General features: G+C 44.9%; 1 protein-coding gene across 4 annotated transcripts in view; it reads right to left on the reverse strand.

Annotated features, from left to right (window-relative positions):
- Positions 1-23,366, reverse strand: part of LOC143958355 (SUMO-interacting motif-containing protein 1-like) — a 114,128-nt gene that overhangs the window by 22,182 nt on the left and 68,580 nt on the right. For 3 of the 4 annotated variants that reach the window (XM_077467812.1, XM_077467809.1, XM_077467810.1), the window contains 5 exons: positions 22,585-22,721; positions 20,827-20,919; positions 20,067-20,195; positions 4,402-4,564; positions 1,155-1,233 (listed from right to left, as the gene is read on the reverse strand). In XM_077467812.1, coding sequence (XP_077323938.1) covers positions 1,155-1,233; positions 4,402-4,564; positions 20,067-20,195; positions 20,827-20,919; positions 22,585-22,721 — 601 coding nt within the window. Of the gene's footprint in view, positions 1-975; positions 1,057-1,154; positions 1,234-4,401; positions 4,565-20,066; positions 20,196-20,826; positions 20,920-22,584; positions 22,722-23,366 lie in introns of those variants that run through there. The other variant, XM_077467811.1, reaches the window with a different exon arrangement.

Consider the following 23,366-nt stretch of genomic DNA (forward strand, 5'->3'; position numbering starts at 1 on the left):
TTTGCTCTATTTATTGGGCACTGAATTAAAAATTACAGGGTATTTGAAATTTTTTATTTGCCATGTATTGAGATGGTTATGTGCGTTGCCTCCAACACTTATAGGGGCAACGCGTATGTATGCATTTATGTATACTGCGCAAAAAAAAAATTTAAAATTCAAGGAACACTTTGAAAAACACATCAGCTCTCAATGGGGAAACATATCATGCTGGATATCTACACCGATATGGACTGGGTAATATATTATGAACAAATGGATGCCACATTGAAGGTTGATCATTTTCATTACCAACAGAGGGCTAAACGCAAAGACATGCAGCAGGCTAGTCAATTTTGCTGAAATTTCATTGCAGCAATGAAAAAAATAAATAAATAAATAAAAATAAAAACCCACCCAACCACACACACCCCCACCTTGGCCTGTGCGGTGTCCAGGTCTGCACCCAAATACTCCAGGCGTTACAGCCAAAGCTGACTTCTGAAAGTTCAGTATCCAACCAAATTTTTTATGACCTGCACAGTTTGCGATAGTTGATGGAAAAACCAAAATGGCAATGCCACAAAATCTTAGAGGTGGTCCTCTACTGCAAACTGTATAAACCTTTGGGGATGCTGGAAAAAAAAAAAAAAAAAATCAGGTTGCACCTGTCTGGTCCAATGGCATCAGACTGGAAAGGTCAAGCTTTTCAAACACCACTATGGCAGTATAGCGTGCCATCTGCTTAACAGTAAAGCACACAGCACACTGGGGCACCACTGGTAGGACATTCATCATCTGGCTGCAGGACCAAGTCAGCCCCAAAATTCACTCATCACGGTGAGCACGCATGAAAGGGCCTTCATGGACAGGGACTTGCTAGCAGGTGGAGCACCGCTCTGGACCGGCGCATCCCCCTGTGATTGCCATTAGGCACTAAACCCTGTGGGAAGCAATATTACAGGTGTTTTCTCAGCTCTTCCACAGTGACGTCCAGGCTACTGTCCCCTCTGGTCTCCAGGCAGATCTGGAGAATGCCCTACCATTATCCCAGCAAAGGTGTACAGAACAGACAACCTGCAAAAACAAACTGTCAGTGAAGGACACTAAGGAAACACGCATGCGCTTTTTAAATAACTCAGAAATAAAAAATAATAATTCCAGGTTGTATGTACCTGTGGTAATCCTCTGCAGGCTAAGAAACAGGAGAACGATATGATGCAAAATTTCATCCCATCGCTGCCACTCTGGTCCCTATAGGAAGACAAATCTCAATGTTGACCAAAATTGCTTACTAAAATTAACATGGGGGGGAAAGAAAAAAAAAAAAAAAACACACCACACACTTTTTATAATCAGATTGCCAGTATACCCTGTAGAGTATGTGCAATTAGTATGAAATGGTAAAAAAAAAAAATAATAATTTTTATAGATCTGAAGTAATGCTGGCCATACACAGTTAAAATAAATCGTACGAAAAGCAGTTGACATGCTCGATCTTTCGACTTTCGGAAAAGGCAAAATTTTTGCGCCGGAAAGCAACAATTTCCAAAACGTTAGTAGGGGAAATTGATTGAAAATAGTTTGAACAAATCTAAAGCGCATGTGCATGTTAAAACATAACCCCAGTTCATGTAATCGAGCGGCGAAAAGTCTGTCTGTTATCGATCAATAAAATATGTTGATAATTTGGCGACATCTATTGATACAATGATGGTGTCATCGCATGCACGACAGATTTTTTAAAAATTCTGGACGTTTGAGGAATGATTTTCTATCCATGTATGGCCAACATTACACTTTTGAACTTAGAGCGAGCATACACTAAGCAAATTTTTCCTGCAAAGAAATTTGATGGTTCCTTTAACATACTGTGTTGACAGGGGAAATTGCTTCCGCCGCCCGCCCTCACTGGGAGAAGACAATTGCCGATTCACCTATAAACACTATTGACAGAAGAGAAGACCATGATTATTGCTAGCAGCTATAGCAGCCGCCAGAGATAAATCGTAGGAAAATTCAACAGGCTAGTTGTACCAAAGTTAGTTGATTAACTTTGTACACTCAGCCTGCCCATTAATGGTTTGAATCTTGGCCGGTTCCTGCTGAACCAGACAAGATTTGAAGTGTATAGGCCAGCCTTACTTTTACTGGGTGCTTGACACCATTACAACACCGACAAGAAATACGTCTAAATTTTATTTTAACAGTGAGATCGAAAAAAAAATGCATTTCAAAAAAGTTAATTGGATTTGTGTTTTAAATGAGTGAAATAAGTATTTGATCCCCCATCAGCAAGATTTCTGGCTCCCATGTGTCTTCTATACAGGTTACGAGCACTCTTAAAAAGTTAGTGGGCCCAATCTCAGCTTGTTACCTGTGTATATTGTGTAGCGATCAGATTCCAATCACTCCACCATGGCCAAGACTACAGAGCTATCCAAGGGTGTCAGACAAGACCTCCACAAGGCTGGAATGGGCTACAAGACCATTGCCAAGCTGCTTGGTGAAAGAACAGTTGGTGCAATTATTTGTAAATGGAAGAAACACAAAATAACCTGCCAATCTCCCCCAGTCTGGGGCTCCATGCAAGATCTCACCTCATGGAGTTTCAACGATTATGAGAACAGTAAGGAATCAGCCCAGAAGTACATGGGAGAATCTTGGCAATGATCGCAAGGCCGCTGGGACCACAGTCACCAGGAAAAAAAGCTGCAAAGGACTGAAATCCTGCAGTGCCCACAAGGTCCCCCTGCTCAATTAAGCACATGTACATATGAATGATCTGGGTGAAAATGTGGTGGTCAGACGAGACCAAAATCAAGCTCTTTGGCTTAAACTTAACTCACCGTGTTTGGAGGAGAAATGCTGCCTATGACCTCAACACCAAACCTGGAGGTGGAAACAGCATGCTTTGGGGGTGTTTTTCTGCTAAGGGGACAGGACAACTTCACAGTATCAAAAAGACAATGGACGGGGCCATGCACAGTCACATCTTAGGAAAAAACCTCCTTCCCCCAGGCTGGGCACTGAAAATGGGTATTCCAGCAGGACAATGACCCCAAATACACAGCCAACACAAAACAAAGGAGTGGCTCGGGAAGAAGCACATTAAGTTCCCGGAGTGGCCTAGCCAGTCTCCAGACCTTCATCCTATAGAAAATATGTGGAGGAAGCTGAATGTTTGGGTTACCAAACGTCAGCCTCAAAACCTTAATGACTTAGAGGATCTGCAAAGTGGACAAAATCCCACCTGAGGTGTGCGCAAACCTAGTCGCCAACTACAAGAAACATCTGACTTCTGATTGCCAACAAGGGTTTTGCCACCAAGTCATGTTTTGTGCAGGGGTCAAACACTTATTTCACTCATTAAAATGCAAATCAATTTATAACTTGAATTTTTTGGTTATTCTGTCTCACTGTTAAAAGATCAGTCTAATAATTTTAGTGGTAGGTTTATTTTTTGTCAGTGGGTAAATGTACACAATCAGCAGGGGATCAAATACTTTTTTACCCTTGCTGTAGAAGTTTTTTTTTTTTATCTTAAAATGTTGCCAAGTGGTGTAGATATGGAGGTCGATTCACAAAAGGCCAATAGGCTCTTCTCTTTATAAGCAGTGTTGCCTCAGAGCTTTGTGAACATTCTGAATGTTATTTTTTCAAAGAACACCAATCACATGCAAGGAAAATAAAACAGCTTTGATGACCAGTTGATAGCAAATAAGGTGAAGCTCTGCAAGGGAATTTGCCCCGGAACTCAGAATTCAGCAAAGTAAATCAACCATATGACCTCTACATCTGGCTCCTGGAATGCAAAATGTGGGTGACAAGTTTAAACATCCAATAGTAATTAGCATCATCAAGTAACAGAACATCAATAAAAGTCATTGGATAGCAAGCGGAATATATTCTTCCATATTACATTCGGCTATGTCCTATACGATAGTATGCGACCATTTTAGACACACACACAAACACACACACACACAAGTGTGCACGTGTTCACCATCAGAATGTCTGAAGGGATTCTCCGTTTTTGGCAAATAGGCATAAAAAAAAAAAAAAAAAAAAAAAAAAAAAAAGTTCATAGTGATTCTTTTTATGCACCCATATTCAGTATTAGAGATGTAGTCAGCCAAAGTTGTGTAACATTTTTACAGAACAAGAATTTCAACATTTGATGTAGATAATGTTCTAAAACCTTGAAACTATTTCTATATCAGTGGTTCTTAACCTCAGTCCTCAAGTACCCAACAGGCTATATTTGTAGGTTTTCCTTCATCTTGCAGGTGCTTTAAAATCAGTCAATGGTTTGGTATTTTGGACGGCTATGTTATCCAAGAATTCCAAAAATGTGGCCTTGAGGACCAAGGTTGTGAACCATTGATCTACAGCTCCTATCTAATGAATGAATTCACTCACCTGGTTCTCCAACAGCAGTGTGGAATTGCCAATGAAGTGCAGAATTTTGCATAAAGAAAGTGGCAGGTCTTGAGGGGGCATAGACTCACAGCTATTAAGGAAAATCAGCTCTAAAATCTTTGCTCGTAGAAGGTGGTTTTCTGTGCTGCTGAAGAATAGCTCCCTTATGCAACAAAAACAGAAGTGTCTCAAAATCTTGAAATACCAGAATGAAGAGATTTGTGCATTGATGTGTTCTATTTAATTTCGCTATACAATTGGGTACAGAGCACAAAAATCACATGTAGGGAGAAAAGGGAGAAGGAGGGGGTAACAAAAAAAAAAAAAAAAAAAACACCTAACATCCCACCCTCTCAGTGAGACTCCAGTTTAGCATACAGCAAGTAGTGATCAAAACAGAGGGGAGGGACCAGTGTCCTGTACTCCAAGATAAGGAATTTGGCTTACAGGCAAGCTAAATTCCTTACATCTTAATCATACAGCATAGGACTTTCCTAAACCAAGGGATGTACCCAAACCACAGATAGACTGAGGGGTGTTCAACATAGGAAACAGAACTGCCAATAGGCCCACAAGAAAAACAAGGCTAAGGATCCCAGACAAAAAACAGATGACATATCGAAGCTCACATCAGTAGAGTGCGTTATCCTCATAAGTTAAAGAAAATTTACAAATACTCATGATCAAATGAAACAAAATCAGTGCACATAATGAAACATGAGCATATGCCCCTATAACTCCATACAAAAAAAAAAAAAAAAACACACCACATGATGGCCATCAGAAAAAGTCCATGAGGTTTGTGCAATCAAAATTCTGTGCTTAGATTTTTATAAAAAGGTGCTCCAAGTAATAGGGCCTCTTACCAAACAGTAATGATCTCCAATTAGCGGTCACATGCTTAACATTTCCACCATTAGACCTCTGGATAGCTCTGTGACACGGTCAATAAGATATTGCTCTTCAGCAATTACACACGACTCTGTAGTAAGACTGAATATAAAATGATATTGCACTTCCATTTAAAAAGATTAGAACAAGCGGTGTGCCAACATGCCTGTAAGAGGTGAGAGCGAGGGCGAGGGGGGGGGGGGGCGAGAGAGGGAGAGAATACTTTGTGCAAAGGCCTTTGTTGGTAAGGACTACTTCAAGATGCCTCCTTTAGAGAGAGAAACTAGTCGCATGCATTTCTCAGGTGTGATTTTGTCCCGTTTTTCAAATCTTGACAGTTCCGACAGCCTCCATGAACTCTGATCTTTAGTTCTTTCCATAAATTTTCTATTTGATTAGCCAAGTTTAGAAATCCTTCTGTAACCAATGTCATCCATATATTATGCAAAAATAAGGTTTAAAGTCGCGAGAGCCCTTGGTCTATAAAAGGGTCACACAAACCTCTCATGATGGACAGAGGCAATCAGTTGAGACTGAACCAGCTGATATTTGCACTGACCAGGGACAGGCTTGCTTTCTAATTACTGATAGATTTCAGCTGGTGTTTTGGCTTTCTATGCCATTTTGCCCCTGTACAGACTACCAGTGGCCGCCTTGTCAGCTTTCGCAACGGCTGCATGATGACAGAAGGCCCAAGCAGCCTGTGCCATAACTTAGAAAGGAGGAAACCGATCTCTGACAGGATAGCCCACAGACATCTGTCTGATCCATCCAGACCAACAGACTTAGTGGCTGGAAAATGCATCCAAATCCCCCAAAACACATCCAGGCCAGATAAAGCCAATTCCTTGGGAAGTGCTGACCAGGGACACAAGAAGCCCAAAAAAAAAAAAAAAAAAAAAAAGGAACAAAGCACCACCTTAACCTGGTTAAGGTGAAAGGCAAGATAACACCACCATTCATGACACCCTGCGAGTAGAGGTGATAACCACCAAGAGGCCACCTTCCGAGATGGCACAAGCAGTGGAACCTGTTGAATATTTGAGAGATAGAGGCCTTGGGAGAACCGAAAAACACCAAAGCTCAGATCCCATGGCGGTGGAAGAAACCCCCCCGGTGGAAACTGACATCTAACCCCTTGAATACGCACAAGGGAGTTAGAGACCAGGGAGGTGCCGAAGACCACCCAGGCCTACAACTGGCCCTCTATGGTACTCCAGGCCTATTCCTGCTCATCCCTCCATAAACTGAGGTCGGAAACAGAGCCACCTAAAACAAGGAAAAATTTGATGAAACATGGTACAGAGAAAGGCCCACCCCGTGGCCTAACCCTAGCCAACTGAGGTATCCGAACGCATTCCAGAAGTGGAATGCTGTCAGACAGGACCGGAACTAGATGTTCTGCCCAAAGGAGGATACTGGCAACAGCCAGCGTCGCCAACTGTCTTTTTGGCCCACCCTGGTGAGGGGCATAAGCCACCTCTGTTGCCTTGTCAGACTGGATCGGTAATGGGAGCTCCCCGAAGTCGAGCCATCTGTGATGCAGACCTAGTCTGACCAATTGAAGTTCCGGGATATTACCCAGTAGTCCGGATTCCACCAATGTCCAACGACCCAGAGCTGAGCTCAGTCCCAGGACATCTCCCTCCCGGACAGACCGGTATTGGTGGTCACCCTGTTCAATACAATGGGAGAAAAGATCTTCCCCACTGAAGAATCAGAGAACAAAGACCAGACTAGGGAACCTCTGGTTTCCTGACTGAGCCAAATCCGATTCAGAGGCCTTGGGTATTTGTCCCATTATGCCAGGATCTCCGCAAAGGGAGCCTACATGGAACTGTGCAAATGCACTTACCTCAAAAAAAGGGTAGATACCATCAGATCCAATACCCACATGTAGATCCGCAGAGGAGCCCACCTGCCAGATAGTAAGTTGAAAACACTCAGGTCCTCAGGAAAGGGGGCCGCCACAGACTAAATTTCTGGCCGCCCACCACAAGCACACGGCCTGCGGGGGGGACCGGGCCGATCCTGAATAGACACTCGGACGATAGGCCACAAAGCTGCAGCATAAATTTTCACACGCCGGCCACGAGTGCGTGGCATGCAGGGGCACTGGAACAATGAGACCCTGTAGGCCACCTGCCGCAAGTACATAGCCCGTGGGGGGACCATACCAACCCTGAGCCCTGGATGGCCACTTGGCAGGTAGGTCATGGCCCTTAGGGGGACCGGAACCCATCCTAGCTGGTAGGCTGCAAAGCTGTGACCTAAATTAGTAGCAGGACCCCCGATAACCCGCCTCCCAAGCCTAGACACACACACACACACACACACACACACACACACACACGTTTTGTTTTTTGTTCTGCCTAGTCCTACTTCTGCGGAGGCGATATAACCCCATCGTTAGGAATAAAGAAGGCAGTGTCCGTCAATGAACGAATGAGAAATAAGAATTTGATCCCCATGCATAACATGACTTGGTACTTGGAGAAATCCTTGTTTGCAGAGGCAAGAAGTTTCTTGTAGTTGGCGACCAGGTTTGCACACATCTTTGGAGGTATTTGTCCATTCTTGACAGATCTATAAATCTTTAAAGGTTTCTTGGCTTCTCTTGGCAACACGAAGTTTAAGCTCCGTCAGTGCTGTGGTCAGATGAGACCAAAACTGAGCACCTTGCCATTAACCGACTCGCCGTGTTTGGAGGGACCAATGGACAGGGCCACGTATTGTAAAATCTTGGAGAACCTCCTTCCCTCAGCCAGAACACTGAAGATGGGTCTATCAGCATGACAAGGACCCAAAACGTACTGCTAGGGCAACAAAGGAGTGGCTCAAGAAGAAGCACATTAAAAAAGGTGATGGCTTGACCTAGCCAGTCTCCAGACCTTAATCCTATAGAAAATTTATGGAAGAAGCTGAAGCTTCGAGTTTGATTGCCAACAAGGTTTTCTTCGTGTACGAAGCCATGTTGTGTGGGGATCAAATAATTTTACTCACTGAACTGCAACTTTAACATTTGTATCATGTGTTTTCTGGATTTCTGGTTCATGTTCTGTCTATCATTTGAACTAAGTCTATGATAAAAATTATAGACCATTTCTTTGTAAGTGGGCAAGCTTACAAAGTCTGCAGGGGATCAAAATTATATTCCCCACTGTACATTTGCATGATCGCTGCTTGGAGTAGGGGCTAAGGTGTACTTTCCTGCTGTAACTTATTGACTGGGTCATTGAGCTATGCAGATGTCTGATGGGGAGAGCATTGGCAAACCATGGAGAGATAAAGCACATATGACCGAATTCTAGATCATTCCTGTTTGGCATGAGGCCCTATTGCTTAAGAATTGTATGCACTGGAGTAATTTTTTGTTTGCTTTGTTTTTAATAAAGAAACCCTGAGCATGGAACACTTTGATTGCACAAACCTTATGGACTACTGTATGTTTATATGAACTTTTGTAATGACATTTCCTGATTAATAATGGTCATTGTGCTTTTTTTGTATAGTTTTTTTTAGGGGCATATAATCAGGTTTTCATCAATGTGCACCAATTTAGGTTTTATGTAATCATGCGTATTGAGTTGAATATTCTTTCACTTAAGGGGACAACACACACTTGTTTTTAATGTAAAATTGTAAAGGCTACTAGGACAATCCCAGTTCAATTTGGCTCAAAAAATAAATACAAAAAAAGTCCTGATGAGGGATTGGTAGGCAACACATTTCTGGAATTCTGGAACCAGAAGTGTGGAAAGCATTTGTGAGTACTCCAAGTGCAGAGAACACAAATATCTGAAAAAAAAAAAAAAAAAAGGGAATGTGGGCATGTGTAGATTGGCATCAGACCTACAAGATGCCCAAAACTCCTCAAATCTTGAACCTGCAATGATGGCTCTAGTTGATGCCATGTGAACTAGGTCCAGTACTGGGAGGATGCCCTCAATTTGGTTTTGTGGCTAGGTTTGAATAGAAACCTTTTGAAAGAAACAAACCAACCTTATGTGTAAAGTTGGTGCAAGGTGGTCAATTGTCATTTTTTCTAAGCTGGCAGATTGCCATTTCAAAAAAGGGCACAAATAAATAATTTCTCTACCTCGCCTCACTTTACCTTCCATTCCAGACCCAGAGGTTCAGACTGGTGTAAACACGAGATGTTGCCCATTCCTAGAAGTGGATACAGCCCTTCATTTTTAAGAGGGCTTTTGGCAGGCTTGGAATGAAAGGAGGTGCCAAGCCTTGGCTTGAAAGAGGAGGGAGGAGGAGACACTAGCTTCTTGTGGGGTAAAAAGCCCTTTCTAGTGACTTAGATCTATTTATCAAATAGGCGTTCCACCCCCAAAAAGCATGCGTAGCAGCTTTTTACACAAGCAAATTCAGCAGACCAAGCCTTTAGCCACAGACTCCTGTGTACAGACTTGATGGTCTAGACAGAATGGAATTCATCAACACATGCAGACAGCATCAGCCATAACTGTTCGAAGAGCAGAGTCATCAAACACAGGCTTACAGTGCCTTGCGAAAGTATTCGGCCCCCCTTGAACTTTTCAACCTTTTGCCATATTTCAGGCTTCAAACAAAGATATAACATTTTATTTTTTTGTGAAGAATCACCAACAAGTGGGACACAATTGTGAAGTGGAACGAAATCTATTGGATTTTTGAAACTTTTTTAACTAATAAAAAAATGAAGTGGGGCTTGCAAAATTATTCAGCCCCCTTGCGTTAATACTTTGTAGAGCCAACTTTTGCTGCGATTACAGCTGCAAGTCGCTTGGGGTATGTCTCTGTTTTGCACATCGAGAGACTGAAATTCCTGCCCATTCTTCCTTGCAAAACAGCTCGAGCTCAGTGAGGTTGGATAGAGAGCGTTTGAACAGCAGTTTTCAGCTCTTTCCACAGATTCTCGATTGGATTCAGGTCTGGACTTTGACTTGGCCATTCTAACACCTGGATACGTTTATTTGTGAACAATTCCTTTGTAGATTTTGCTGTATGTTTGGGATCATTGTCTTGTTGGAAGATAAATCTCCATCCCAGTTTCAGGTCTTTTGCAGACTCCAACAGGTTTTCATCCAGAATGGTCCTGTATTTGGCTGCATCCATCTTCCCCTCAATTTTAACCATCTTCCCTGTCCCTGCTGAAGAAAAGCAGGCCCAAACCATGATGCTGCCACCACCATGTTTGACAGTGGGGATGGTGTGTTGAGGGTGATGAGCTGTGTTGCTTTTACGCCAAACATATCGTTTTGCATTGTGGGCAAAAAGTTGGATTTTTGGTTTCATCTGACCAGAGCACCTTCTTCCACATGTTTGCCACAAACCACCTGGGAGACACACCAAACTTTAGACGAGACTTTTTATGGATATCTTTGAGAAATGGCTTTCTTCTTGCCACTCTTCCATAAAGGCCAGATTTGTGCAGTGTACGACTGATTGTTGTCCTATGGACAGACTCTCCCACCTCAGCTGTAGTTCTCTGCAGTTCATCCAGAGTGATCATGGGCCTCTTGGCTGCATCTCTGATCAGTCTTCTCCTTGTCTGAGCTGAAAGTTAAGAGGGACGGCCAGGTCTTGGTAGATTTGCAGTGGTCTGATACTCCTTCCATTTCAAAATGAACGCTTGCACAGTGCTCCTTGGGATGTTTAAAGCTTGGGAAATCTTTTTGTATCCAAATCCGGCTTTAAACTTCTCCACAACAGTATTACGGACCTGCCTGGTGTGTTCCTTGGTCTTCATGATGCTCTCTGCGCTTTCCACAGAACCCTGAGACTATCACAGAGCAGGTGCATTTATACAGAGACTTGATTACACACAGGTGGATTCTATTTATCACCACCAGTCATTTAGGACAACATTGGATCAGAGATCCTCGCTGAACTTCTGCAGTGAGTTTGCTGCACTGAAAGTAAAGGGGCTGAAAAATTTTGCACGCACCATTTTTCAGTTTTTTATTTGCTAAAAAAAGTTTAAAATATCCAATAGATTTCGTTCCACTTCACAATTGTGTCCCACTTGTTGGCGATTCACAAAAAATTTAAATTTTATATTTTTATGTTTGAAGCCTGAAATGTGGCAAAAGGGTGAAAAGTTCAAGGGGGCCGAAAACTTTCGCAAGGCACTGCATGTCTTCTATTCATATGTCCTGTCCAGTTAGCAATAGTCTGGCAAATGGACACAGCAATAGCTTGCAGAAGGGCAGGATCTGCAAGGGTAAAGCAGGTTTTTTGTACTCACCGTAAAATCCTTTTCTCTGAAGTTCATTGATGGACACAGCACCTTTAAATCTTGACCGTAGGGTTATCCCACCACCTTCAGGAGAGGACTAGGCAGAACATGTAAAAAACAGCAGACCTGCATAGCTCCGCCCGGGGGGGGGGGGGGTCCCTCTGGCTATAACCCCTCAGCCTGCTTCCTGCAGCTCAGTACAACAAGCAGTACAACAAAATAGAAGGGGTGGGTGCAGTGTCAGTCAATGAACTTCAGAGAAGAACAAAATCCTACTTTCTTTTGTTCATTGATGAACACAGCCCCTTTAAATCTTGATCATAGGGACGTCCCCAAGCAGTGTCAAAACAAGGGGTGGAAACAGCCAAAACAACTTCACCCACAACCAGAGGCACACCTCAACAGAGAAGATGCCATCTGAAATGGCTGTACCGGAACTTGGGGCCAAAGTATGCATCAAAAATGCGTTAAAATTGTAACTTTTTTTCTTCTTTAAAGAAAGGTGTAATTTGCAGCTTTTACACAGCCGCCTGCAAAACTGGCCAAAGCAAGCATCCGAAGATGCGCTTATATCAACTTTGTAGAAGCGTGAACGGATAACCAAGTCGCTGCCTTACACACCTGGGAAACAGATTCTTGATGTCGGAAAGCCCAGGAGGTCCCAATTACCCTGGTGGAATGGGCTGTGATAGGAAAGGGGGGCACCTGCCCCTTCAAGGCGTTAGCCTGGACCACGATCTCTCTGATCCACCTGCAAATGGTGGTCGAGACCGTCTGTTTTGGTGACTGATCTGGAAAAAGGTCTGAGTCTGACTTTCAGAAGGGAGCCGTAGCAGACAGATATACCCTCAGAGCCCAGACCACATCCAGGGAATGTTGAGCAACTTCTTTTGGATGTGTCGGCTTAGGGCAAAGGGATGGCAATACAATGTCCTCATTGAGATGGGAGGCCGAAACCACTTTTGGAAGAAAGGAGGAGGGTTGTGGATGTAGCACTGCATTATCCATGTGGATAACCAGATAGGGCGACTTGCAAGACAAGTCCGCCAACTCAGAAACCCTCATGGCAGATGTAATAGCCACTAAAAAGACAACTTTTTGGGAAAAGCGTCAACAAGGGAATCTCCCTGACGTTCTCAAACAGCGGTTTCTGAAGCGCTGATAGCACCAGGTTCGAACTCCTTGTACAAAAAAGGTGCTTATGAGCAATGAGTGAGTTGACAAGACAGCCAAGGCTGATATCTGTCCCTTGATGGTGCTTAAGGAAAGTTTGATCCACTCCTAGCTGTAAAAAACGGCAGGATTCTGGAAACCTAATAACTGCAGACGCCACCCCATCTCCTCACACATGTGTGCCTTCCACGTGCGATGGCACATCTTCCGAGAATATTTCCGTGCCCCAAGCATAGTGGAAATTACCGAGCCCGACAGACCGAGGTAACTGGTTTTCAACAGCCACGCCATTAAAACCAGTGATGGTAAAGCATTTTTTTGTGGTGGAAAGGCATAAGTCAGCCAATACTGCCACCAACACATCGAACGCATCCACCCAGGGGTATCGTCCTGAACACAAACCTCTGCACCTGTCGATTGAGCTGAGAGGCCAAGAGATCCACATCTGGTGTGCCCCACTGCAGGCAATGAAGCCTGAATACATCTGAATGCAGAGACTATTCTCCTGGGTCCAGCATCTAGCAACTTAGGTAGTTCTCCCTGCCAGTTTTCTACTAGCGGGATGTAAATGGCCAACATGTGTCGCATTGCCCACTATAGGATGTGAGCGACCTGTGCTGCAGCTGAGCTCCTTGTTCCTCCTTGATGGTTGACATATGCCACCACCATGGCGTTGCCCGACTGGATCCTGAACACAAGCCCCTGTAGCGAGAGATAGCCCGATTGCCTGAAGTTTGAGCACATTGATCGGCAGCTGGGATTCTTCCTGCAACCAAAGGCCCTGGGCCGACTATATTCCCAGCACCAACCCCCCCAAGACCCCCCCCGCCCCCCCCAACCAGTCAGGCTGGCGTCCGTTGTGATCACCGTCTGATTGAGAGGAAGGAACGATTTCCTGGACCGAAGGGCCGGAGACAGCCGCCAGAAGAGAGAATCCCTGACTAACTGGCTCACCCGAATCTGACAATCCAGAGACAGGATCCCCTTCTGCAAGACTCATGTGAAATTGGGCATACGGTACTGCCTAGGAGGCTACCACGAGGTCCAGAACTCAAATGCAGAAGCGCAGCAACGACCTGCGCTTCATCAACAACTTCACTGCCGCTCGGAGAGTCTGCAGCTTGTCTGACGGGAGAAAAAACACCCGCTTTCACAGAGTCCAGCAGTAAGCCCAGGTACTCCAGGTGTTGAGTTGGCACAAGCACCAACTTTTTAGGTTCAGCGCCCAAACTCCTGTACAGTTTGCATGGTGATCACAACATCCTCCCTTAATTCTGAGGCAGAAGCTGCTCTCAGAAGGTCATCTAGATAACCCACGAGTGTGATCCCATGTTGCCTTAACAGCGCCAGAAATGGAGCCAACGCTTTGGTAAAGAGTCAGGGTGCTGACGCCAGACCAAAGGGGAGAGCTACAAATTGGTAGTCCAACTGCAAATCAAACCTCTGAGGCATATGGGTATATGCAAGTACGCGTCCTGGATATCCAGAGACACCAGGAAGTCCCCCTGATGGAGCGCAATGACCACGGAGCGAACGGATTCTATTCTGAACCTCTGTACTTTCAAAGCAGTTGAGGGCTTTTAGGTCCTGGATTGGACATACCCCTTCTTTTTTGGAGACTAGAAACAGATTGGAGTAGAATCCCCGAAACCTTAACAGCTTTGGAATAGGCACCATCACCCTGCATATGAGCAGGTCCTTTACTGCCCCTAACAGAGCTTCCCAGCGAGCCGGGAATAAAAGGTATGCTGGAGGGAAAAATCTGTTTGGTGGACAAGAAACTCTTGTAGCCCAATGAAAGCAGTATGCAGACTCATTGGTCAGACAGCAGTGAGGTCCACCAAGCTACTAACTCCCGAAGGTGACCCCCTCACGCGAGTGCCGGGCGGGGGCAAACCTTCATGCGGTAGCATTTTTTTGCTCGCAGGCTTGCGAAACCAGGGACGCTTTTGTCCTTCAGCAGACGCCCTGTCGGACTGGGAGCTCTTACCTGCCATCTCGGGCAGGTGAAAAAGCTTTTTGAGCGGAAAAGCAGGGCCCTTGTCTACAGTGTGGCTCCTTAGCCTTCCTGGACTGCGGGAGTAACGTACTCTTCCCACCTGTAACATTCTTAATATATCGTCCAGCGAAGCACCAAATAGCCTCTCACCAAGGAAGGGCAAATCCGTCAGCTTTTTTTGATGCCTGGTCCGCAGACCAGCACTTTAGCCAAATCAGGCGCCGTAGCACCACTGCTGATCCCGTTGCTCTAGAGAGCAGGGGGGCTGTATCCAGGGCTGCATCACAGACATACTTAAGGCCATGCACTAACTGGTCTGCCAGCTCTACGCAGACGGGAGGAGACTGTTGCTTCTTCAATTCACAGTGCAATGAATTTGCTCACTCAGTGTCTGCTACACCCAGGCAGTGGCCAGTACAGGTCGTAATGCTGACCCCACTACCGTAAACATGGACCCGGCCACTGCCTCAGCTCTCCTGTCGGTAGGGTCCTTGAATGCAGGAGTCCCTGCTACCGGAATCGTGGTTACTTTAACTGGATGAGGAGGCCCTCCTCAAAGGGGTAACACACCCCCATGCTTCTTGGGACTGAAAAGGCCTGTTGCAGGCTTCCCTATTCCTTGTAGATGAATTTATCAAAATAAAAGTCAAATACAGAAACACCTTAGGTGCACAGTTTGGCTTACGGGACCCAAAAGGGACCGACACCTCAGGAGAAGATCCTGCTGCATCCTGCATCTTCAGGGTATCCCACACAGCGGTGATAAGTGCTCCTACTATCGCTTTTTCCTGCGCTGACCTGGACGCGGAATCATCCTCACTGTCCGAAGAGTCCTGGTCTGCATCCTCTGACATGTCAGAACAGGGGTCGCCAGTCACCGCGGGGGCAGAGTCTGAAACCGGATCTTTACCCAGGGGATGGGGGAGAAGGGGCAGGGGACTTTTTTTTACCCCTCTTTCACCCACACGCCGCCTCCACCCTGGCAGCAAACGTTTCCAGGACCGCTGACAAAGCGTTCATAGGCACTGCATTGTCTGCAGATGAGCCAGCTGCAATTACAGGGACGTCTGGGGAAGAAGTGCAAGCTTCTGGCACCATGCTCAACCAGCTCGTCTGCCTCACTTGGGGACTTAGGACAAGGTACACAATCCCACCCTTCTAGCTGCTCAGAGGGGCCCCACCACATGACTCGCCATCCTGACCGAGTGCTGCGATGCGCTGCCGCCGACCCCTGTGTTCTGCGTCTAGTCACAGGTGCCCAGAGAGAAAAACTGTGCTTTTCTGAGGTGAAATGACCTAGCACTGGAGGTAAAACCAATCTGAGGCTACAAGAAAATGGCCACCGGCCGTTCTTGTACACAAAACACCAGGAAAATGGCCACTGGACCTCTAGAAAATGGCTGACAGCCATGCTCTGCAAAGAAACTAAGGAAAAACGGCGCCAGCACATTCTGAGGAAAAGTTTACACAGGCGCAGACAAAAAAAAACCCCACACACTCACGGCACAAACCCCACAAGCCCCTGCCAAGGTACAGAGCCCCCCAGCCCAGGTACATACACCGCACCTCATGCCCAGTCATGCAGCGCCCCCAGAAGGGGAAGAAGGGGAAAAAAAAAAAAAAGGGGATAGGTAGAGAGGAAAGGGAGACCGAGACCCCCCCCCTAATCGAATCTCCCAGGGAATGTCCAGCTGCTCATGCTGGACAGGGAGAGCTGTACTTACCCGTCCGGTCGGAATAGCTGGACGGATTTCAAAGACCCATCACCCAAGCAGTACGGGATGGCTGCTGGCCACGTCACAGACAGCAGTAGCCCGGTCATATTTGTGCTCTGAAGCATATAGCTCACCGGCTGCCCCTGGAGCAGAAGGGGCATGTCGTGGCTGACCAAACGTGTAGCTAGGGCCTGCGCACGCTCGATGGACAGTCGGCTGTTGATAGAAGATTACAGAATCAAAATCTTGCAGAAAAAAAAAAAATCCAAATAACCCCCAGGACCAAATGGTCCCTTCAGGGAGTCTAGGTCCTTCACTAGGCAGAAGGGTTATAGTCAGAGGGACCACACCCAGGCGGAGCTATGCAGTTCTGCTGTTTTACATGCGTTAAATATTCTGCCTAATCCTGACGGTGGCGTGATAACCCTACAGTCAAGATTTAAAGGAGCTGTGTCCGTCAATTAAAGAGAAAAACCTTTAACCATTTCCCGCCCACACGACATCATGGACTTTGAGTGTAGATATCTGGATGAAGCCTACAGATTTTTTTTCAGCTAGCGATTCCCTACAACATAAAAGCCATCCTAGTAGCTTATTAGCCAATGGATTGCTTTTACAGGCAGCAGGAAGGGACATGCCATGTCAGAACATATTAGACCCAAAGGAGATCAGGGAAAGTTGGCCACAAGAGAAGCCAACTGTATTAAACACATTCTCCTCAGTTTGTACAAATTAAACTAAACCACAATATCAAAAGTACATTGTACACACATATATCCATCCATCCATCCAGGTCAACCAGACATGCAAGCTGGTAAAACCCAGGGTAGCCACGCTCACACCCATTGTGCATTTGTGATCTCAATACAAACCAACGATGAGTTTTTTTTAATTTTGTTCATCTTTGCTAGTATTTTTTTAAACAGTACTTGTACTTTTTTTCCTATGACTTGGAGTCGTTTTAAGCACTTGAGTATTCAGTTTAAATAAATTTTGTTGAAACCATATCACACGATTTGGCACATTTTTTTTTTTTGGTGATATGTTTGGAGGTGTGCTGAGAGCAACCGTGCGGATCCGAAGATTACGGGACATCCGAAAGATCGGGATAATCTCCAGCATCTGGCTATCGGGACGTCTATGTGATCTGTGATCGAATTTGTGCAGTTTGACCTCCCCTAACAGGGGGGTCACTGGGGATCTGGTAAGCCTCCATCTATTAGTGGTGTTTAGAGGTGATGGGTCCACATGGTCAAGTACAATTTTTTTGAACAATCAAGTTTGTTATTTCTACAGTTACTTTTACATATACACTGGACATTACTTATATTTTTGTAGTAATTTACATATGGACATTTGAATTCAATTTGTTTTTCATATTGATTTATTGGACATTTGAGTTTATAATCTTTTCCACAATATTTTTTTCACAGTATTTGTGTATTCAGTTTCACAATTTTTTTTGCACTTTTGTTTTTTTGGTCACATTTAGTGGCCAAGCGCTGCCCTTTTCTTTTACAAAAAGTTACACTTTACTCCACAATATCCTCAAGTAAAGAAGGTTGAGTTTCCTAATCCTGAATAAGATTAGGTAAAATATAGCTTTTGGCATCTGGAAAACTCTGGGCACTTCTAGAAACTTTGGTTTCCAAAGAATTCAGACATGGTCCATCTCCAGAAACAGATCACCCAAAACCACTAGCAAAAACTGGAGTCTCGGAGTGGGTAGGGTTGTAGTGTGCTCTGAAAATGTCCTGTACGATCAAAGTGGACATAAACCCAATTCATGAAATTTCAGCTGGTCACATCTGTAGTGTTTTCTTATCTCTTCCCATAGCCATCTCTTCCTCCTTAGCTCTGTTATCAGACTGATAACTTCTCACTCATTGAGGGAGATGGCAGCCTTAGGTGTAGGTCAGTGGAGATTGCTATAGATTAGCAGCCAGCTAAATACACAAGCACGGCTCTGCATGTGTGGAGTGTGGTCTCACATTGATCTCTGAAAATTCTAACAGAATGTGTACTTTAACAGTATATAGACCAGAAGACAGCAGATATACATGCAAAACATATGTAGAGATTTGTTTGACCTCTGTATCATCTGAGGCCAACTTCACTGGGTATATATTGCAGGGTTTAAGATATATGATCCGTTTAATCAACTCAATGTATACAAAAATAGTCAATGAAGACTGGGAAGTGGCAGAATCTGTTCAGTCAGCCTCAATGATGAACTTCCTACATGTCACTTTTGCTGACACCCAATGGGTAATAAGGTGACAGGGGAGGGAGCTCCAGCACACAACCTGTGATTGGCAGCCTCAGTTCTGTTGTCGGGGGGGGGGGGGGGGGCGAGTCCCTTTTCTCCAATCAGCTCACTGAGCTCTGCAGAGAAACTTAAGCTGTATAAAATTCTGGATTTTTGAACTTCCAAAAAGCAGGGGTGGGTAGCTGATTTGAACAGATGCAGAGACGAGCTGGCTGCAGATATATTAGGTATAACTTTTGTAGGATTTTCTTCATCATGTGAGGATTGTCATTTCACTGGCTATAGGTAAAGGTTTACAGCCACTTTATAGGGGGAGGCAGACTTTAAAATAAGCCTTCTAGTGGGCAGCGCCTCAAATCTTTGCTTTGGTTAAGAATTCTGGGTGCCGCTGCTATACAACACTTTCAAGTGAATACAGTAGTGCGTCCTCTAGTAGAACCTCCCACCAGAAAGACAGCTTAGTAATGTAAGGGGATCATTAGAAAGGAACCACAGCGTCCCGTGTGGACAATTTTCAATACACCTAGAAGTGTTGTCAGATAGCTGGGGCACTGGCACCTGGAGCCATTCATGAAAGCAACACATTTGAGCCAGTGCACACTGGACAGGCAAATCTATAGACAGCTTGTTTATTTAAAGAAACATGGTTACCAAGTAGTATCTTGGTGCTAAATCTGAGCAGATAACCATCCTTCCAAAATATTTTTCATAACTCCAACTTCCACACAGTCATTTATATGAGAGGACAGCACATCTAAAATGGCTGTGCCCCCTTTCCATATTTGCCCAAATACTTAAATAGCCAGTATTTGCTTTTGCGCCAATGTAATTGATACATCCTGTCTACATTGACGACTTGCGCTACTGGACTTTTCTGGCCGATATTTATGGATTTTCAAAAAGGCTTAAAATTATATGTAAAAAAAAAGTTCCGTAAAGCTAGGTGCCTTTTAAACCACTTGCTTCTTAGGCTGTATTCACACCAGAGCGTAGCGTTTTCAAGCAGAAAATCGCGCAAATTTAGAGCGAAAGGTCACAAATGTTAAGAAAAAAAAAGCCCAAATCTGCTCAATTTGAGCGACAAAAGGGTCTGGAACTTTTTTGAGCTTCAGGCGTTTGGGTTCAGGCGACATGGAGTGGAGATGTGAACCATCTCCATTGTGAATAGATTTTTACCCCTCTAGCATTTTGTAGCTTCAGGCTTCAAGCTACAAAACGCTCAGGTGTGAATGGGGTCTTAAGATAAGATTTATAAATGTGCAAAGCACACATTCTACTAAGTATAGCTATGCTACTGCTGACCTGCATGGTGGAGTTGCAATCATTTGCAATTACACTTTTCTTTGGTAAAAGGTAAAAACCATTTGTTTTTTGTGCAAAAATTACCTCTGTTGCCTTGTTTTTAAGACAATGACATAAGGAAAAAGGAGATCTGCTATCCTGTTTGAGTTTGTTACTGGTAGGTCATCGACTTCCACTGCAATAGTGAGCATGCGCTGTAACAGGAACACCACCCTGAAGGAAAGGAAAAAAAAAAAAAAAAACCCCAATGTATTAGTAAATTTATGACAAGGATACAGAGTGCACAGCAGGTGGCACCCCCCCCCCCCCCCCCCAACTTCTTGACAAGTTAATTGAGAAATTCCTACAGTTTTACCCTAATGGCCAATGCTACAGACATAACAGTGATTCTACACCTTCCATCTGATTAGGCGAGTATTACTCTTCAAAGCCCTGACCCAATGCAACACGCAACCAGTCCTGCTGAAACCCAAGCTTCTTTATCTACCCTCCTGATCACATATGTTAGGCATTGCTCCCTCCCATTGAACATGGATTTTGGACTTTTCTCCTCCCTCTGAAACAGATTTAGGTCTGTCTAAAAATGCTCAATTGGGGTGCAGTAGTTGAGGATTGTTTGAAGTGTATACTGTGAGCATGAATAAGCTCAGGTGCATTGGAATACAAGTCCAAACCCGTCAGTTATCCTGCTGTGAAGCTGTCAAAGCCAAGACGGCAGAAGCATTCCCCACTCTGCAGCCACACTTATGCATGCTTCTTGTATGATGGATATTATCGTCAATTCTATCCAATCACACACCCCACCAACCACCCCTCTTATAATGGATAGATGAACACATCCTACCTTTGCTCACATTCCGAGGGTGCATCCAATTCCCTATTGACAGCAATATCACAGGCATTTTCCACAGCATGTATAAGCCAGGCAATTACATTCCTAGAATATAGAAAAGCACTTTAGCAGATTGGCCAGAGCAGATTATATGGGGGGGGGGTTATAAGGGTCAGCCTTCCCACTTGTACAGAGTCTAGTACAAGTGGGAAGGCGGACCTTTCTTGATTAGGAAAGGTACGAAGGGAAAACAGGAAGGGACATGGTTTGTGCCATAGTCACATGGTCAGTCTGCCTAAAGGGGGCAAAAAATAAAGACAGTAGGATTAGCTGGCAAAACAGATTTATTGAAAGTCACCGCAGGCAGCATAAAAGCCAAATACATGAATGCCTGTGACATCTGCACATGTGGAACCAGGATACATATGGAGTAGCATGCTGTATTCCACCTACCTAACGGCCGGAATAAGCTTTGAGGTCAAACCTAGGTTTGGCAGTAGGGTGCAGCAATGTTTTGTGAACTGTACCGTGGAGAGGGGAGTACTAGGGAAAGTTAAAAGTGGAATATCCCTGGGTTTATCTGCAGTGATCACCATGAGCTGATCTGAAACTGACCGGGCCCAAGTACAGCAGTGCTTCCTGCTAGCCAGGTCCATACGCCTCCTCCTAGAAGCCCATAATCACTCCAGTGACCATGAACTTATAGCAGAAGTGTTCAGCAGACTGAACAAAATTGTTCAGATAAGCCGATCATCAGAGCCATTTACCTAAAGTGCCTCCCCCTGCTTTGCTGCCTCTCCCCTCCGCTTCCTGCCCCTCCACATCCCCTGCTGTACTGCCATTAAAAATGCTTACATCCCTCTCACGGTCCCCCTCCACCCCTGCTCCCCCCCCCATTCTTAACCCCCACAAACTGGCCCACCTTCCCCAGCAGCTCCAGTCCCATGTGGCCCTGATGCAATTGCCAGAACTTACATGGGAATCAGTGTAAGAAGGCTCAAATAATCTCCTGATGCTAGGCACGTGCCCCCCCCCCCCTGCATGTCTCCCACCGGCTGCAGCTGCTGCCTGGCTACCTGTAAAAAATGGGGGGGGGGGGGGGGGTATAGAGTTAGACATGCATCTAAATCTCCCTGGTGTCTGACGGCCAGTCTGCATTTGGATTACGCTCCAGAGGCTGACAGGTATTAACCAAATTTTTGCTGACAAATGTCGCAACCATGTGTATTGCATGCAGTTGCAGGGCACATGGGCCAAAAAACATTGTGGCTGCAGCATGTAAACACTCCACACCTCCCTCCCCATTTTTATCTTACGTGTATCCTGCCTTTTTCCAGACCCTCCCCCAGGACCTCCTTATATAGCATTGCTGGAATATACTACCCCCATCCACTGCCTATTGCACCTTAAGGGGGACAGTTGGCAGGTATCAAATGCAGTTTAACAACTTGCCACCTCTCCCCCCCCCCCCCAAAACGCAAGTGTAATCAAGACCCAAGTCATGCAGTGTGTAGCTGCACAGGTGCATCCCCATAGATTTCAATTGAGACACAGCGATTGCAAAGGGATGCATAGGTGTTCCATGCATTCCTGTGCAGGCAGTCCTATTTATGTCAATTGGGACACAGCAGCTGCATGGACACAGCCACAGCTCCCAACTTGTCCCTGAAGGCCTTGCTGGCCAATAATTCAGTAACTCCTGCCGATTCTTTTGGTCTTCAGTAAAGAGTAAGAGTAAGTTCAGTAAAGAGCTCATTGTTGGAAACTCACTTGATATTGGCCTTGTCACAAGACAGCATGGCTTTACATAAGCTTTTATGAAAGCTTCTTCGATGCAAGTGGATTTGATAGTCATCATCCAGTGTCTGTACTACATACTGGAGGAAAAGGTAGCAAGTGTGCGTTTCCTAAGAAAAGGAAAAGGAAAAGATAAACCACTAAACAGCTATCCAGGTTAAAAACATTTTACAAATTCCTTTACTAACCACAAATCACACACAAACATGATCCACAAAAAGGACAGAAATAACTGGAAGCCCCAGTAAAATGCATGAACGGCCACCAACAAAAACACCCTGCAGTCCTCGATTCCTGAAAATTGAGTTACCAGGCAACTAGCTCGGTTCTTCCAAATCATCATATGCAGAGATTCCTGCTAAACTCCTAGCAGAGCATCACATGGCCAAACCCAACTTCAATAATATGCATTCCTAAATTCGATTGCTCTCCTCTTCCCTCTGGCCATGAGATACATACAGAAATGTGTTCACGCCTTTATACCAAGGCAAACCTGGAATGGCTGTGCAGGAAAACATGTGCATCTTGTACTTGGGTCGACACTACAGGGGTAAACAGCACAGTTACTTTGAAGAGGGGATAGACATATATACATCCCTGAACAAATTTAGGATAATACCCACTACTCACAAAAGCAGTTTTTACACCAAGGCCACAGTTACACCAAAGCATAAACAAGTTTCTTCTCAAGTTTTTGGAAAAGCAGTCACGGTGCCATTATTCAATGGCACTCCAGACCCATAGCAGTCCTGCCA

This window comes from Lithobates pipiens, unplaced genomic scaffold, assembly GCF_037356315.1.
Source record: "Lithobates pipiens isolate NorthernLeopardFrog02 unplaced genomic scaffold, aLitPip1_a1.2 Scaffold_104, whole genome shotgun sequence".
Taxonomy (NCBI): domain Eukaryota; kingdom Metazoa; phylum Chordata; class Amphibia; order Anura; family Ranidae; genus Lithobates; species Lithobates pipiens.